At 45.5% G+C, this 19,188-nt stretch overlaps 1 protein-coding gene across 4 annotated transcripts in view; it reads right to left on the bottom strand.

Annotated features, from left to right (window-relative positions):
- ANO2 (anoctamin 2) overlaps window positions 1–19,188 on the bottom strand; it is a 343,486-nt gene that overhangs the window by 220,331 nt on the left and 103,967 nt on the right. For all 4 annotated transcript variants that reach the window (XM_072799266.1, XM_072799267.1, XM_072799269.1 and 1 more), the window contains 4 exons: window positions 18,649–18,703; window positions 16,005–16,056; window positions 3,234–3,289; window positions 1,831–1,872 (listed from right to left, as the gene is read on the bottom strand). In XM_072799266.1, coding sequence (XP_072655367.1) covers window positions 1,831–1,872; window positions 3,234–3,289; window positions 16,005–16,056; window positions 18,649–18,703 — 205 coding nt within the window. The remainder of the gene's footprint in view (window positions 1–1,830; window positions 1,873–3,233; window positions 3,290–16,004; window positions 16,057–18,648; window positions 18,704–19,188) is intronic.

Raw genomic sequence — 19,188 nt, 5'->3', positions numbered from 1 at the left:
AGGACTCCAGCAGGCAGAGGAGAATAAGGACTGGTCAGCAAACCCACAGCAAAGCCACAAGAAAGGGGCTTCTTGTCTTTCAAAGACAGCTGGCTGCCTTTTGACATCAGCTCTGGGAATTAACCTCCAAGACACAGCTCCATCCGAGCTGGTCTCTCCCTGCCTCCCAGACTACTCATTCCGCCAGTCTGGCCGTGCACTGGGGACCATTCTACTGGCCTATGCAAAATATCTCCTGAAAAGAAAAAATCTGTGCTACGAGGCTGTATCACTAATAATAACATAACAGCATCCCGAAGACAAGTAAACATATACTTCAGATGGTCTACAATTCGCTTCCCTCTGCCTCTGTGCAGATAACAGAGGTCTGGATGATCCCTCCCAGGAGTTACTGTGTGTTCCTAGTCCCTGGAATGTTCCTGTAAAGTGCTCCACCTTGACGGCTGGGGTCACCACCCACTCAGCAGGAGGATTCTTAGGTGGGCAGTGGTGGCGATCACTCTTTAAAGGGGAGGAACATGAAATGAGAGAGTGGGAGGACAGAAAACGGTTGGGTGAGCTAGGTGAGATGTGAGGAGAAACGCTTCCTCCTTTTCCTTTAACTGATCCGGGACTTTTCAGGAAATTAAACACCGAGACTATTAGCATCAGATAGAAAACAGATGAGGTTAAGACATCGCAATACTACAGCAGATTCCCTGGGCAGGCAGAGAGGGGACATGTGTAAGCAATCACAGCAGTATTTCTGGAAAAGACCTTTTATGTTTTTAATACTTAACACTTCATAACAGGGACTAATAGGCAGGATAAAAAGAAGGCTGCTCAAAAGGCAACTTGGGGGATGAATAATTTTCCAGACAACAGAGCTGGGGTGGGGGGGGAACTCCTCAGGCTTCAATTCTTCAGCCCTCCTGCCCCTGCCCTCCCTCCTCCACTCGCCAGAGTGGCTGATGGCTGGGGAGCTGGTGGGAGGATGGCATGAGGGGGTTGACAGCCAGATGGGGAAGTCCCCACTAAAGAGGCGAGTGATCCTTAGAGCGCCATGTCATGGTGGGGGGGCACACCCACGCAGAAGAACCAGGATCTGGGCAGGAAGGCCTGGAGAGCATGGTAGGGGCGGGTGCTGTGGTTGCCACAGGAGGGGTCCTTCCAAAGGGGCCTTTCCCTCTCCTAACTGTCACCTCTGATTCCCAGCTGCCCAGAGCATCACCATGACTGAGACTCCTGCGCCCTCAGATTTCTCATCTTTAACTTGGGCATGGTTATACCCCACTTGTCTGCCTTGAGGGCAAGAAGAATAAGCTAAAGATGACCCCTCCCCCCCAAAAATAAAGCCACGGTGGCATGGATAATAATACATTTTTAGCAGGGCCACTGGCTTTGGGAGTGAGAGGTCTTCCAAGCCTCCTCTCTGTTCACCATGACAGTGTTATCATGGGCAAGGTGCCCACTCTTACTGTGCCTCAGTCTCCCCACCTATAAATTAAGGAATTGGGGCTCTCGGTGTTTCTCAGTTGAAGCCCTCTGGTCACCAGGGGTGGGATGATGTTTCTGGGCGGGACTGTAGAACAGACCTCAGGATAGTAGCCCTGCTGGCCCCTCCAGGTGCGAAAAGCCAGTAGCACCCGCGTGCACACACACACACACAGTCATGTCAATGGCCAGAAATGGCCCCCATATTTCCAATGCCTGGAGGGCAGGGAACTGTGGAAGAACTGCTGAAGAGTACTCAAGCAGGTAAAAAGAACCTTCAGGACGTCTGGGGCTAGTTCCACACCCACCCACAGTCTCCCGTGCCCCAGCATTCCCGGCAGCCCAGGGCCCGCTCACCTTTCTGTCATTCATGTCATCCCCGGGGCTGTCGTATTCACCCTGTAAGAGAGAAAGCACTGCTGCATAAAGCCAAGGGAATTAGCAAAACCAGAGAAAGGGTTTTCTTTTCTATTCTCCGGCGTCATCTCTATCATTCCCCTTTTGGGGAAAGTCAAAAGCACAACATAGTAAGGAGCCAATATTCCATTTTGTTGGGCAGTGACACTTGCAGTGTCTCCTGGACAGCTTCTCACACAAAGACGCTCCCCTCCTATGCACCTGCGACCCGCCTGTGCCTCCTCAGAGCAAAGGCAGTGCCAGAGCCCGTGCCCAGCACACCATCCGAGATCACCCTGTGCCACAGCACACACCCCCGTCCACAAGTGGCTGAACCTAACGTCATATGTGCCCACAGCAACAGTATCACTGGAGACAGACTGTCATCTGGAAGTTCCTTAGGGACTCAGGGAGCCCCACTCCACAGCCTCATTCGGCATACACGTGGAACACATGAGAAAGAAGTGACCAAGTGACCAGTCCGTGAGGAGAGCAGCTGTGAGGGCATTTAGTTCATGGGCCAGTTAAGTTCTTCACGAAGCGTCTTGAAGCACATCGCTGCACCTTGTTACAGGATGTCTATAACACTACTTCCCATCAAGGAAAGCTCTATTTACAGTCTGTTTTCTCTGCTTAACCAAACGATAGTGTAAGGAATTTTGAGAGATTTTCTTCAAAACATATTAAAATCTATTTAAAAAAATTGAATTGGGGCGCCTGGGTGTCTCAGTGGGTTAAGCATCAGCCTTCGGCTCAGGTCATGATCTTGGGGGTCCTGAGATCCAGCCTCACATCGTTGGGCTCGCTGTTCTGCAGGAAGTCTGCTTCTCCCTCTCCCTCTGCCCATTCCCCCACTCGTGGTCTCCCACTCTCTCTCTCAAATAAATAAATAAAATCTAAAAAAAAAAGATCTGATACTTAATATGTATTTATTTGCCTATTAAGGACGAGGAATTTCACACCCACACAAAACGATCATGTACAAAATGCCGTTCTTCGGTCATTTTAGGGTCTGACCATCCAGGATTGAGTGACCTGGGCCCTAGACCTTCCTTCCACCACCACCCACCCACCTTCGCCACCACCTCCTCCCTTCTAACACTTACATGCCACATCTGCCTTCTCACATGGCCTCCCAAAACCAGTGCACAGAGTGTGGGGTACACTTACACCAAAACCAGCTTGCCATCAGGGCAATACCCAGATAGTTGTGGGAATAACTGTCCACCCCGAGAAAGCCAGAAACAGCCCAGGTTTCTGAGCTGCAGCATGACTCCCCTCTGCCCTGCTTGGTATACACTGTGTCGCCTGTGGGCACAACCATCTGAAGACCACCGGGAGCAGGTGGCAGAAAAGATACTTACATCATGAAGAGGGTAGGCAGCCTCGTAGATATTGTTTGCTATCAGAGAGTTAATGCCTGTGGAAGGAGGGAAGATGAAAGTGGTTAACTGTAGGGCAGAGGTTTCTCGACTTAACCTCTGTCTATGGGTAAGTATTAACCCCCACCACTTCCCAGCTGAGCTTCACTGTGTGCTCCTCTGGCACCCCCATCTAGAAGTTTCTGTGGAGCTTTAGTTCTTAACTTGAGAACAATATTTGTATTTCCCCAATACAAAGTTATATCCCAAGGTCAAATGAGCTCTCTCAAACCTCACTTGCCCCATCCTCAGGCCCCCACACTGCCGCAGACTCTCCGGCACCACCACCTCTACCACCACCAGGTGATGCTCCCTGTGTTCAGTGACAGCGCAGGAATCACTCTACAGATTACTGTCATTATGACCAATAAAAGGATGTGTCAGAGCATCCCACAGCTCAGTATCGGAACTCATTTCTGGTGCCTTCCTGTTCTTTCCCAGAGCAGTGTTCATCCCTCCCCAACCCTGGTCTGCCTGGACCATTAGCTAGCTCCTTGAGGTAGGTGACTGTAGGGCAGTGATTCTCAAAGTGTCTCAATGTGTCCTGAAGAACACTGAGAGTCCCCATGACCCCTTCAGGAGGTTCACAAGGTCAAAACTAATTTTATTAATAGCACTAGGACATTATTTACTTTTTCCCTCCTATTCTCTTATGAGTATAGAGTGGGGTTTTGTGAATGGGATGTCATCACCCCCCTGACAGCTAATAGAATGGGTGCTTGTGTATCCTTGTGCTTTAAAACTTTCTCAGTTTTAACTCCTAATACAGTAAGTATCAACTAACCCACCTAAACAAAAGTTCTTTCGATGCTCTCAAAAATTTTTTAAAGTGTAAAGGGTTTTTGAGGTCACAAAGTTTGAAAACCACACAAGAGATTCATTTTTAATCCTAACAGTATTTCACATCACATGCACAAAGCAGACTCTACTAAACATATGCTAAATGAGTAAATGACTCTGTCCCTATAACTCCAGTATAGTCACAACAGAAAACTTTCTGCACAGAGGCGGTGCTGTTTATTTGTTTCATTCACAGTTTTATTCAGAGACTATAAAATGGCCTGAATGTTCTGACTCAGGATAGTCTGTCCTGGGTCACTGGCTCCCATATGGGATACATTATATCCCACTAACCTCCAGCAGCAGTACCAAGGACCCTACTATGCAAGGATGCACATGTAATCCTGGATAGGGAGGAGGGTCGGTGAGCTCTGGAACATGGTCATTTCCCCTGTCTCAAACACACTTTCGGTCCTGAACCATTTTTTCCAGAGAGACTGTAGACAGTCATGAGATGAGAAGAAAGTGGTTTTAGAGGAAAACATGTATCATGTACTAATGCTAAGTAATCTGCATTTGCATGGCTCTGGATAAACGACAAGGATGGATAACAAATCTAGACATTTTCCACCTCCCCCTTCCCAAGCAATACCCCACCCACATACTCAGAGACCACAGAGGCTCTCAAACAATCCTCTCTCCTCAAGGGCCTCCCCCTACCCCTATTCGCCTCATTACTAGGGCTCTGGATGCCAGGAAGACCAGCCATGAGCCCCACGTGGAAGCAGAGGCCCTTGGGAGACTGCAGGGGGCGCTCTCAGAAGTGACTGCTCTTCCAGTGAGTTGAGAGCTGCAGCATCACCAAAGGGTGGGTCAGTCTTTTCTTGATGTTAAGCTTTCTCTTTGGCATGAACATAAACCATCTGAAATAACTTGGCAGAAGGGGGGGACAGAGGGTGGGTAAAGGGAGTGTGGATGGGGGAGGAGTGCCCAGGGGCTGAATGAGCTGCAGATCTGTCTTACTCACAAGACTAAAATTTCACTCTGAGCATCATTAATCAGTTCAAGAGCCATAACCACAGCAATGCAAAGCCACCCTACAATAATCAAGAGGAAGAGTTCCGAGTCAGGAGAGGGGGTAGGGGTGGCTCAAAGCTACAAAAAGGCTATCGATGCAGAAAGACGCTGAAGCAGCCCAGGCACGGCAAGCTCTAAAGTAGACCGTACCTGCACACTACCCACCACCCCCAATCCCTGCACTCACACCCGTGGTGGCCGCAGCAACAGCAGTAGCATACACCCTGAGGACAGTCCCCAGACTGCATGGAGAAAGTGAAACAGGTGTGGAACTCTTGGCTTTGCCGGGCACTGAGCACAGCAGCCGAATGTCTGACAGCAATAAGCTGACAACCTGAATTCACAGGTCCTGCTGCCAGATCCTCATAAGGATCTCAAATCACTGGAGGTCTAAAGCTGTGTACCCTACCTCCCATCTCAAATAAAGCCTGCTGTGCACCACGTGCCTAACGCAGGTAGCTCACTTCACTTGTAGGGTGTTGTCAGCCCACTGTTTTGTGTTCCCTGGAGGTTTACAAGGTACCCAAGGTCAGAGAGCCCTCCCCCCTCATCTATATCTCTCACGGCACCTAGTTCACTGCTGGGAACACGGAAGAGATAATGGCTGGTGAGAGTAACCAGCCCCATGGCTAAATTCACTGCAGTATCTCTTCCCATTTATCACAGGCACCCATCTTCCTCACTCCACCAGTGTTCTATGGCAATCTCTGCCGATGAAGAACCTTTAAACTCTGGTTGATTAGTCTATTTCCTAGAGAAGAAGCCCAACTAATGGTTCTTTGTCTTGGGGCCAATACATTTCAGGTCATCAAACCTGAGTTGTCCCAACCCAGATAAGCAGAACCTCAAAATGCTGTAACAGAACGTGCCTCTGTCCTTCATGGTTGTGTACCTCCTCTTTTCCAGATGGCGTGATGTGGGCCATCCCAATCAGTGGCTGCCATAAAGGGAGGGAACAGCACATAAAAGGAGGAGTGGTGGGGAGAGTGGTAGGGGGAGGGGGGAGGCAAGTTGAAATAACTATTCATCCACAATTTCACCCAAGAATGGGAATTGCTTTGGCCTCTTGTGTCACCCACAGACTTCAGAAACCAAGATCCTACCCCCAAACTAGCATGGAAATCAGTTTGAAAGAAGAAAATAATCAAACGTTTTTGTTTTTTGGGTTTTTTCAAAAAAGAGTCTCTGCTTTGAAAACTGAAATTCTGAATTTTTTTCTTTCTTTTCAGCAAAAATGAGCTAATTGGTTCCATCATGTCCCATCCATCTGGCCATAATGGCAAAGCTTTTCTCTTCAGGATCACATCTAGTATTTCCTCTCTGTTCTAGACCCAGGGAGAGGGGGAGAGATAGAAAAAGAGAGAGAGAGAGAGACCCCCAACCTCTCATCCCACTGTCCCCAGAAAGGCAGCCAGGAAGGAGAAGGCACAGAGGACACTTCTTTTCACCTCTCTCCACAAAGAGGAATAGTGCCTCGGCTCAAACACAGCACTGCCCACTGAGGACCTCCTCACTGATCCCTACAGTCCCTTTAAGTCACTAGGTTCTTCCTATCTCTAGCCGTTAGAACTATAATCCCTAAAGGAAAAGGCTCATGCTTCTCCTCTGCCCAGCACCAACCACAGCTCTACACAGCCTGACCCAGCCAGGCCTGGCAAGGCTGTCGCTTGGCATCCAGAGGGCCAGGGTCAGGCACCAGGATCAGTATCTGAAAACACACACTCAGAACACAAATCCTGAGGCCTAGCATTTAGCTTCCAAGACATCTCTGGTTTCCCGGACACAAAGGATCAACTAAAGCACAGTTTATGGTCAGCCTCCCAAAGAGAGCCTCATTAAATCTACAAGTGCCGCTGGGTGACAGGGACTGCAGCTCTTTTCCCTCCAGGCCAAACTCAAAGGAAACTTATCCAGCGGGACAGGTACTTAGAGGAATGGTGAACTCTTGAAAACCCATTTGGTTTTGATTCCCCCCCAGAACAGGGCCCAGTCCGCCCGGCGTTCTGCTTTCATCCACGTACTCCAGCCGGACGTAAATCTAAACCAGAGGCCCCAGACGGTGCATTTAACAGAGACTATATTTACCCATCACCAAATTGTCTTGACGTGTGCTTAATTACTTAAATGCCTTTAATCCCGAGCCTTTTCTTCTAACAAAATATAAACCAGTTCAGCTGGATGAATGATAAACCAGATGTTTACAATGCACAACATGGTCTGGCTTCGGTCAAAATAATTAAGACATCGTCTCCTGAGCGGGGAGGAGAGATGCCCAAAGCGTACATTTGTTGAAATGCTCTGACACCAAAATGTCTATGAAAATGTAGTTCCATCAATCTGTAATTTTCTGTCCACAAAAAGGCAGCAATAACTTCCATACAAAAGAAAAAGGTGTCTCTCTCCCTCTGACATGGCCAAGGGGGCTTGGGTTTCTCTCCACAGAAAGGTGTGCTTTAAAGGCATCCAGTCAATGATACTGCAGTAATGTTGTATGGTGCCAGATGGCAACTACACTTATCGTGGTGAGCACTGAATAATGTACAAAATCGCTGAATCACGGTGTTGGACACCTGAAACTAATATAACACCCTATGGTAATTATGCTTCAGTGTTTAAAAAGGCATTCCATGACAGGGTGAATCTGCAGGGCCCTGACAGTTGACCTGACATCATGTCAATGAAGGAGGCATCGTGGGGCTAGACTGAGTTTCACTGGGCCAAGATTGCTCAAGTGTTATCACCACCTTGCAGAACCCAAACTCACAAATATATTTGGACTGTGTGTGTGTGTGTGTGTGTGTGTGTGTGTGTGTGTGTGTTGGTCCATCATACCTCACTTCTAGGGGTAAATAAGAGAGAAAAGCTGGGTCACAGAAGAAACCCTCACAATCAAAAGACCATCGGCAAATGCCAATCCACCCATACTTTTCCAAGACAGTAACCCTTTCATTGCCTTCTTATGCTTATTTTTACCCTCCTGCCCATTCTTCCACCAAAGGAAAGAAAAAAAGAAGAAGATGAGATAGAAAGTCCAAGAGGCCCTACTGCTGGCTCAGACAAAAGGGATTGAATGCTAAATGTCCATATGACAAATGACAGAAAAGTATTAGCAACAATAAGGCCCTTCATAGAGATGACTTGGTTATCTTTGGGTACCTCAAAAAAACAATGACCAACCCCCCAGAGGACAGAGCAGTCTGCATCATTCTTTCCATTCTCAGATGTGAGCAGGTCAAGAAGCCTGTGGCTGCTAGCCCATAGTCCTCTTTATCTAACCTTAGAGTTCCTAACAATCACCTGGGTAGCTTGTTAAAAATGCAGCCTCTGGGGCCCTGCCCCTGCAGATTCTGACTCAGCAAATGGAGTGTGGAATCTAGAGAACTAGGGCCTTCAGAAGTGCACCGGGGGATTCAGATGCCAATAGAGTGGGACCACACCTGAGCAATGTCACTCATGGCATGTGCAAAGGATCGATGCAGGAGTGCAGTCTTTTCTCCCGATCACCTTGGCCAGTGGTCCTGAATCCTCCCTGCCCTCACCTTCCCTTTCACTGTCTACTCCCATGCTCTTTGAGTGCAACTTCAAGTCCTGGCTATGCCCTGGGACCTGCCCATTGTGAATTTATAGGAAAGCCAGCCCCCTCCCTGAGCCTAGCTGGCTCTTAAGGAAAGGAGACCATGTTGTTCCTTTGAATCTAAGTCTAGGAAATGCTGGAGATATAATTAGAAGCTTCAAGCACGCTGAGGGGGTCCCTTGTTATGTTACAAGAAAAGAAAGAAATGGGCCCATAAAGGGAATGTGACTTGACCTAAGGTTCTCAACTTGTTCATCCCAGAGCTGAAATGTCACCTGCTTCTCCAGCCTTGTTGGGTGTGCACCTATCTTCCTTTTGCTCCTTCTAGATACACTCTCTCCCCTTCTCTATCTGACATGAATAGTCTCCCTTGCTCTCTGCCTTTCTACTGGGTTTGGCAGGTCTGAGGGAGATGGGACCACCTGACCTCCTCCCTGAATAGCAACCTGTTTCTCCCCATGGGTCTCCTCTACCCAGCCCTGTCCACCTATGTTCTAGCAATCTTTTTCTCACCTCTTGAATCCAGAGCTAGGAACAGCTTTACTGCTGCTAATTCTAAGCATCCCCAACTACCTGTCCACACCTTTGTAAATGGTCTCTCAATATTCTCACCTTAAATTATCCTACTTTGAGTGTGTCATTTGTTCCCGTTGGGACCCTGATTCTCTGAAGTGGCTCCCATCATGTCTTCTGTATTATTTGCTCTTCTTGCATATATCTCTCTTATATCATGTATCTCACACAGCCACGTGGCACCTTACTACTTCCTCTCCTCAAATGTTACCTTGTATGTAAGCCCCATAAGAGCAGGGGTTTGTGTCTGTTGTGTCTGGTTGATTCGTTACTCTATTCCTTAATTCTAGAATATGAATGACATATAGTAGGCGCTCAGTAAATATCCACTGAGTAAATGAATGGATGTTAAACTGGGAAGGCCTCAGCTTCCACCTCTCTGAGAAACCTTCCCCCAAAACCTCATCCACTTATTAATTTATTTTATTTTATTAATTAATTTAAAGAGCATGAAGAGAAGCCAGGGTACCTGGGTTCTAAATATGGCTTTAAGTCTCTGACCTCAGGCACCCTGTTAATCTCTCCGACCTGAAACTGGTTAACATCTGCTGACCCTACTCTGTGTGGTGGCTTCAAGGATCACATGAGAAATGAGCACAAATGTGCACGTGTGTAAGGAATCATCATTATCCTGGTTACAGTAATACCTTATTTGTTCAGAGATCTCTTATCTGCTTATCTCAGTTTTCACAACAGAGAGCCCAGAAGAAAAGATACCTAGATCTTACAAAACCCATTCCCTAATGTTGTGTACTGTAACCACAGCAGAATCCTGCAATCCCTCCCTCCAAGAATTTTCTCTCTTCACCCAAAATTCTAATAAGCTTGTTTTTCCGTCTCCCAGACAGCAAAGCAAAACTGAAAGAACAGAATTCAGAGAGAGAGGTTACCAGAGTCCAAAATTCAAGATATCAGAGAGTGTAAGCAAACAACCCTAAGGATTCTTGGAAGATCCTTAAGGAAATATTTTCAAAATTTATGTTCCTAGTGATGATCCTGATTCATCCAGAAAAGGTTACATATGCATCTATACAGAGGATATACCTTGATCTATTCTATATAAGGAAGCAGAGTACAAGAGATTCTAGAAAAATTTCTGTACCAAAAGATGTTGCTGAGGACTTTGAGGGCTAAACCACTGATCATATTCCCCTTCCACTTTGGTTCAAGGTCAAATTTGCAGCCCAACTGTAGGAACTACAGGGCCTTATGGTTTGAATATTTGTATTCTATTTTTTCCCTGTTTTGACATTCTATTTTAATTTGTGCTTTTCCTGGTTCTTATTTCTTAATTTATTTATATTATGTTGTTTTATTGTTTTTCTTGTGAGCCACCTCAGAAATTTTGTGGAGCAAGACAGGAATATAAATAATGCCATACAGGCAACTTGTATACAGCTTCATGCTTTGCAAAAGTCAGCCTCAAATAAATGTATTTCCACAAGGAAAAAAAAGTGATAGTACTAAAAAAGTGATAGTACAGTGATAGTACTGATAGGGAATGTTTTTTAATTATTATTATCTTTTGTATATTTTCCATCTTTGATTCTAACCTTTCTTATTTTCTCTATCTCCTGATTCCCTTTGTAACTGGCTACACCAACAAAGGGAATAAAGCTTTGTAAACTGGCTGCAGTAATGACCATCCATACTAAAGGGGAAGAATCAACACAAATACCTTGGAAAACAGTGCCAAGCATTGTCCTGTTTTCCCTTTTTCTCTTCTTTCTATGAGGCAACAATCCTCTGGAGGAATCTAAGTCAATTCCAGCCATTTGTGCTTCTCTATAAATCCAGAGAGAAGGGCAATAAAATCAAAATTTACCCCATAGCTCAAAAGGCCATGTTATCGTGAGGCCTCTGAGTGTCATCACATTTCTCAGTTTTTCTGCCTTTCTAAGTAAGATGGTACATTGGCCAAAGAGCTTAGGAGGAGCTTGACTTTCCCAGCTGGAAGACAACTTGAAAATCAGCCTCAGGGTTCTCTTCTGCTAGGAAGCAGAGAAGTTCAGTCGTATGACCCTTGTTACAAACCCAGGAAATCACTGACAGCTACTGCTGAACTAACAGACTTTTGGGTGGGGGGTCAGGGCTTCAACATACGGATTTGGGGGTGGGGGGCCTGGGGACACAAACATCAGGCCCATAACAATATGTAACTATGAAGTAGTTTGGATTTCATCTAAGGGAAATGTGATCTATTTTACCATTTCAAGCAGACCAGTGAAAGAATCAGATTTGCATTTTAGAAAGCTCATACAGCCTATATCTTATGGCATAGGTTAGAAATGGACAAAATGGGATCTAAGAAGACCCCTTACTGTTTGGGATAGTAAATTCAGGGTAAAAAAAAAAACCATTTAACATAGAGCAGGATAATGGCTGTAAAGAGTCAAACTGTACCTATTTCAGACATGTTCACATGGTCAACTCAACAGCACTTTGTTATAGTTTCTGGCTTGAGAAATTAAGAACTAGGGTTCACTGAAGTTTGGGGTATATAAATGGGAGTTGGGTTGTCTCCCCCAAAGAGAAATCTGTATTTTGGGAGGTTTAAATCGTGGTTGAGGTTTTTTCAGAGCATCTGCATGAAGATAGATGTCAAGTGCATAGTCGGATATTTAGTCCTGAGAATCTAAAGAAAAAAAAAATCATTCACCACTTGTTATATAATGCCCATGCTTAGAGCACAGAAATCAATAATGGGATTTCAAAATTTACTGTGTAGTGAGTTGCTTACCTAAGATTTAATTTACATTAGAATGGCACTAAAGAAGAGGCTTTATGATACCTTACCTTCTGTTTTCATTTTCATCATTTTATAAGTGCACAAAAACTGAGGCTAATGGACACAACACAGCCTACTAAAATCTAGGCAAATTTAATGTAGACAGAATTCACTTCTCCATGTCTCCCTGCCAAGGTCCCTGCCAAGATCCTGCTTTGGTGTTTAGGAACTCAGGTTCAATGTATGTCAAAAGAAGGTAGGCTTCTCTTCCACTTCAAGTGCCTATAGATTGGTGGCCAGATAACGACTGCTTCTGTAGTAACAGACTTTAAAGACTTAACCTAATTCCACCCCTAGATTACAGTGTTTCAAAAGTAGCGGAAATAGGATTTGGAGCAAAGAAACCCAAGTTCTAGACCCAATTCTGACAGTGATTCAGTATGTGACCCTGGACAAGTCACATGTCCTCTCCGTCCCCATTTGTAGAATTACTAACATGCCAACTTTCCCCTAAGCTACAAAGTGAATATTAGATAGTGTATCTTGATACTTAGACACATACATGAAGGTAACTGCTTCCACTTCTGTGTTCCCTCTGCACTCTGGACATGTCTCTATAGCTGTACCTAGCAGATTATTTCATAGTTATTTATTTATATGTCTGTCTAAATGTCTATATGGCTAAACTAAGAGCTTCTCAAGGCTAGAAATGAGGTCAAATTCATCTTGGCATCTCTGAGTTTCTATACCATCATTTGACACATAGTAGGTGCTTAATAAACGTTTTCTGAATGTCAAAAAAGAAAGAAATTTTTGAAAGCCACTCACCAACAACAAAATCTTTAGGATGTTTAATGTGAAACATCACCAAAAAACTCAGATGCTCAAAGGGGAAAAAAAGGGGGGGACATTTGATATTAAAGCAGAAGGTCTCTAATGGCCTTTCAACAACCGAGAGACTATCTCTCAAAATAAACTTCAGTTTTTAAGGACTTTCCAGTTCGTAAAACAAACTAACAGCTCTACACTTCATCTTCTCAAAAACTCTGCAAGATAGATGTTATTATCTCCACTCGACATCAAAGGAAACTGAGTTGCAGAGAAGTTAAGCCATTTGTCCATGGACACAATTACCAGCAACTGGTGTGGGTTAACAGACTAAACATGTTTAATTAATTCACTGAAACAAACTGACAGAGTAGAATGTACAAGGCAGGTAGCTTGGTGTCCTGAGGCATAAAAGATGACTCAGATACACCTCTAGGACTCTCTGGGAGTCCAAGCCATGGACCTAATGATCAGCAAGAAAGAGACTGAGTCTGGTGGGAGCTCCAAGAAGAGGGCACTGGGAGAACCTGTGAGACAATCATGGTTGGTCTGGGGATGGGCATGAGGATAATGGGAGTAGGATGTTCAAGTAAAGGGAAATGTGTGAGCAAAAACAGAAGACAGTGGGTACGTCAACAGGAAGAGAAGTGGGAGAGAAAGGGAATTAAATACAATGGACATTTCATATATTGATTTTAAGGTTCTGAAGAATATCTCAGGGGAGGTATCCATCTGGCAGTTGGAAATGTTTGCTGGAACTGGTCAGAAAAGTGAGAAATAGAAATACATGGTTGCCAGGGGCGCCTGGATAGCTCAGTCAGTTAGGCGTTCGACTCTTGGTTTCAGCTTAAATCATGATCTCAGGATCATGGGATAGAGCCAATAGCAGGCTCCACACTCAGCAAGGAGTCTGCTTGAGATTCTCTCTCTCTCCCTCTCTGTGTGCCCCTCCCCTCACTCATGCATATTCTCTCTCTCTCAAATAAATAAATAAATTTTTTGGATTATTTATTTGAGAGAGAGAGAAAGCAAAAGACAGTGCATGAATGGAGGGGAAGGTGCAGAGGGAGAAGCATGCTCCCCACTGAGTAGAGAGCCTAATGTGGGGCTTGGTCCCATGACCTGAGCCAAAGACGCCTAACTGACTGAGTCACCCAGGTGTCCCAATAAACAAATCCTGAAAAAAAAAAAGAAATACATGGTTGCTAGTCATCTGTATAGAGAGAAAGTAAGGAGGCCATGGGAATATGGAGAAGAAAACATCTAAAATCTAAGAGAAGGAAGAAGAATCAAACAAAGAAAGTGTGGCCCACAAGGCAGAAACAGAACGGCAACAGATTAGTAGAGCAGTAGCACCTTTCTAGATATCAACTCTCAGAAGACGGAGATTGGTAAAGAAGGTTTGGGAGGATGTAGGAGGTTAAAAAAGATGAACTAAGAAAAAGGCTACAAAATGTGGCAAGTAGGAAGTTTCCCAAGACACCTGAGGGAGCAGGTTTGGTCCAGTTGGGGATGGTGTAACATGATAAAAGGCAGATTAATGGAATGGAGGGGTAAACTGGTCAAGAAGAGAGGCAAATTTAAGAATTCTGATAGAAGCCACAAGAAATACAAATACATTTTAAGATCTCTCGATTCCTCTGGTAGTCCTTGTAACCAAGGACAAATGGCTGCTCCAAGCAAGGGCCTCAGTCTGTTCCATGGAATCAGGCTGGGCTAATTAATTACCTCCCTTATTCACATCCTGGCCTCATCAGCACCATGGTCCAGACAAATAACATTATGTAGAAGACTTGACTTTTAAAAATTAGAGTGTTATTTTTAATTCTGTAGCAAGAGGAGTACATCAAAGCAGTCACACATAAATCGCCCCCTTGAGAAGTTCTGTGCTATACTAAAAGCACTATCACTATATAAAACCTGTTCTGGTTCCTTCTTCAGTACCATTCTCCTGGTCCTGGTAGTGAGGTAGCTTAGGAGTCCCTCTCAAAACTCTCCAAAATTAGCCATTATTATCATTAGCTTGAGTGACTGCATTGGCCTGAGTGACCACATTACTCACTACTTGTCTCTAAATGACTCTAGACTCTTTTTAACTCAAAGCTGACTCAAAAGTGAGAGATTTGCCACCCCAGAGTGTTTTCTGAAGGAATTTCTCTCAAAGGTTTTAAAAGCCATTCTGAGTGATGGCTGAACCACTGGGAAGACCTCAGCCTGCAGAGTGACTCCTGTGGAAAGGATACCTGCTCATATTCACAAGCTCCCATGTTTACCTCAACCATTATGTATGTCTTCTGCAAAGTCCACCAACATCAGTTGGCCTGCCTTATGGGTCCCCAAATGCTGACATTCCTGCTGCAAAGACTAATATCCTCAAATTTCAAAAACAAGCCACAAGGGGAACAGATTCAGCCACATTTGGTGACAGGAATGCTGAACTCCAGAGCCGCATGTTCAGACTAACATGTGGCCTCTCAGACAAGTCACTCACCCTGTGGGCGGCCAGCTCCTTCACACGTAATGGAGGAGGCTGCACTACAGGGCCTCTGAGATGCCTTCCTTCTTTTTTTTTTTTTTTTTTAACTCAACCGAGAGGTTTTTCTTTTTTTTAAGATTTTATTTATTTATTAATGAGAGACACACACAGAGAGAGAGAGAGAGAGAGGCAGAGACACAGGCAGAGGGAGAAGCAGGCTCCATGCAGGGAGCCCGACATGGGACTCGATCCTGGGACCCCAGGATCACGCCCTGGGCCAAGACAGGCGCTAAACTGCTGAGCCACCAAGGGATCCCCTGAGATGCCTTCCTTCTTAAAAAAAGAAGTAAATAAACAACTTGGGTTTGGGTGATTATTAAAAACTTTCAGAGACTGTGGAGACAGGGATGAAGGTCTGGGAGAAGTTACAGCAATCCGGGGAGCACTCCGCCCCCCCCAAAAAAAAATGGGGCACTGCTGCTCCTGGAGACCAAGCAGGACTTCTGGCCCTGAGTGAAAACAGCCTTCCCTCTTCTGGGCAGAGTGGGGAGGAGCGAGGGGTATTTGTTTTGTTCTTTGCTGCCCGCCCCCCCACAGGGAGCCACTGAAAGGACAGCTCTGGCCCCCTGGGCAGCCCATCAGCAGTGGGGGCCCACGGGCAGGCAAGGGGGTCCTTACCCATTGTGTTGTTGGCTCGAGAACAGGCCGTGCGCTTCAGGATCTCGTGCACCTAAAACAGACAACAGTAGGGCTGTGAGCACTGTGACCATGTGTGTCACTGCACCAGGGGGCATGAAGTGGACCAGGCAGCTGAACCCACTTCCGGGGAGGGGGAAGCCCAGCATGTGCCAAGCTCGTGCCCTGCCTGTCAAACCCATTCAAACTTAAGTGCTTTGAGGAAACAAAGAATCTAAGCCCCTCACACACACCCTTCTTCCCCCCGCCCTGAAAAGAATAAAGGAAGGCTATAAATTGACTGCAGTTATTGGAGGTAAGGAAAACACAGCAGGGAGCCCAGACCCTGTGCCTCTGAGGCTAGGGAGGAAGTGCCCAGGCCAGACTGTCCTCTCCACCAGCCCTGAGTCGTGCCACGCTGGGGAAAGCACAGGACAAGGAGGCCACCGAATCTGGCTCCAGGGCTGGCTCCTAGCCAAGGGGTCCTGAAGAAGCCGTCCACAGACCCTGACAGTCCATGGTCTTCTCTGCAATGGAGCTAACTCTCAGAGCTGCTTTAAGAAACCATGAAAGTGCTTTGTAAACTAAAAAACAGGTAACTAGGTGGTGGGCATTAAAGAGGGCACGTGATGTATTGAGCACTGGGTGGTGTATGCAACTGATGAATCACTGAACTCTACCTGTGAAACTGATAACACACTATATACTAATTAATTGAATTTAAATAAAATTTTTAAAAAGTAACTTTTCAAGTTAAAAAAAAAGAAAAGGGCCACCTACATCTTGCTCAATATTACTATTATTTCTCTCTTTTTTTCCTGAGTCCTCATCTTGTCTCCCCGGTTGGATGCTTCCTCCAGACTCCACGTCTCAGAGAACTTCGGGGCACACGACAGACTGCCAGCTCAACGGCCACTGCATGCCCAAGCCGATGAAGGCCTGGACATGGGGCTTGCAGGGGAATATCCCTCACCTGCAAAGGAGGGCTGCTGAGTCCTCCCTGCAGAGGGAACAGGGACTCAGGTAAACCTGTAGGCCACCTAGTGCCCTCCAGTGCCCTAGTGGGTCCCAAGCTTGCACTAGGCTCTAAAGAGGTGCCCAGCAAGGCAGTCTGCTCTGGGACAAATACTCAGGGTGTTTAGACACCCACAAAGAAAGGGTACAAGGATGATGTTTACAGATGTGAACAAGGTCCTCAGACAAAAGTCCAGGGCAGAGTAACCCCAAGACAAAACCCTAGGGCTCCTTTCTCCTCCTTTTCACTATGTGAGATGGACTGGGGAAAGGGAGAAGCTTCCAGAATGAGAACTGAATGAGATAAATGTGTTCCTCCAGCATCATTCACACCCCCACCTTCCAGCCACAGACCTAGACGGAGTGGGAAATAAATAACTTCCAGCGGTATCAGGCCCAAGAATGCTTAATTCATTTATAATACTGTGCAGTAATTCAACAGCAATAATAATTAGGAACAGCATTTATATGGCATTGTACTATTTTACAAGTACTTTCGAATTATTCGGTAATCTTCACAACACTCTATAACTCCCCCATAGACATGAGACCCAAGCCACAGCGATATTTAAATGGCTTGTAATAGCATCAACCAAAAAAATGGAAGTTAATGCTTTTTTCCATAGGATGATAAAAGAAATCATGTGCCCATTTTAAACCTTCCTAAAAGACTAGGCTAAGAGACCTGCAGTGTTTTCCTGCCCAAGCTGCAAGCAAAAGGTCAAGGCCATGTTTTCAGTGTGCCCTGGGCATGTTCTACAGCTTCCTCTAATCATCTGTCCCTTCTTATTCCTATCACCCTACTGATTTGGAAGTCCTTCTAGAGATCTAACCCTCCCTCACTCCTCCTCTGTGGAAACAAAGTCCTCCCTGGGCATCAATGGAAACACACTGCCATGTTCCCACTGTGGCATGAGTAAGCATGCAGCATTCCTTGCGCCCTTCTTTTTCTTCTCTGTCCTTAGGCTGAATGTCTCTAGGTGGAGAGAGAATAATCAGATCAGGGAATAGGGACATGCTATAGCTCAGATGAGGACCATATGGCCATATACAGATTTTCATTAGTATCAATCATCCTACAAAATTTAAAAATTTGATTTCAAAGGGAAAAAATGTAGAGAAACAGCTAAAGTCATGAATTTTGAATGGGCTGGTAATTTTAGTTTGGGACAAACTGGCTAGTCCTAGCTAGCATTCCCTGGAATGTAAATGCACAAGACTCCTCTGAAGTTACCAGAAACATGGTAGCCCAGCAATGAGTCCTCATTCAGACACTAATGATCTGTATGAATTTTTTTTAATCTATTGCTTCTCAGAGCCTCAGCTTCCCCAACTGCAAAGCAAGGTCACCCCACCAGCTCTCGCATTTCCTGTTTCTGTGATTCCAAGGCAGGCCTGGGTGGAGAATCCTAAAGAAAAGGCACTCCTCTCAACCTGAGTGTGGACAGTTGTTTGCTCTGCCTTTTGCAATGAAGATTAGGAAGCTCCTGTACACTTCTTTCAGTTGCTAGGCAACTCCAAGCAAATGACAATGGAAGGTAGCAGGGAGAGCGAGAGAAGGCCTGCCACATTGGGTACTCAGCCTTCCCCTCACTTCCATAGCCCACCACCGCTGGTGGACCTGTGTACTTACAATGCGGCTACGGGTGGCATTATCAAAGAAGGTGTCCTTGTCTTGGATGTTATACCTGGAGATACCAAGAAAACAGAAGGTTGATTCATTTCATGACCCTTGTCCTGATGCCACCGTCATCCCAAACTCAGAGCAAACCTTCAGAAGGCAACACAGCAAGATGTATAAGACACACATACTCGCACCTGCTCAGGCACACAATGTTTATAATTTTTCTTTGACCCAGTAATTCTGAGAGCTTACCATGAAAATGTAGCCTAGGAAATACAAATTCAATAGAAGAAAAAAGTCCCATACAAAGTTACTTATAATAAGGGTTATGGACATAAATTGGAATTCCAAAATCTATAGGATGGATTATCATGCAGTCATTGACAATTAGAATTATGAGAAATTCATAAATAGAAAATTTCAGACTCATAGGAAAATGTTAATACTATGATAAGTTTTAAACATAAAAGTATGGGGATCCCTGGGTGGCGCAGCGGTTTGGCGCCTGCCTTTGGCTCAGGGCGCAATCCTAGAGACCCGGGATCGAAT

Source organism: Canis lupus, chromosome 25 (assembly GCF_048164855.1).
Source record: "Canis lupus baileyi chromosome 25, mCanLup2.hap1, whole genome shotgun sequence".
In the NCBI taxonomy this organism is placed as follows: Eukaryota; Metazoa; Chordata; class Mammalia; order Carnivora; family Canidae; genus Canis; species Canis lupus.
Note: the sequence above shows the minus strand (reverse complement) of the source record. Positions and strands in the feature narration are given on the sequence as shown.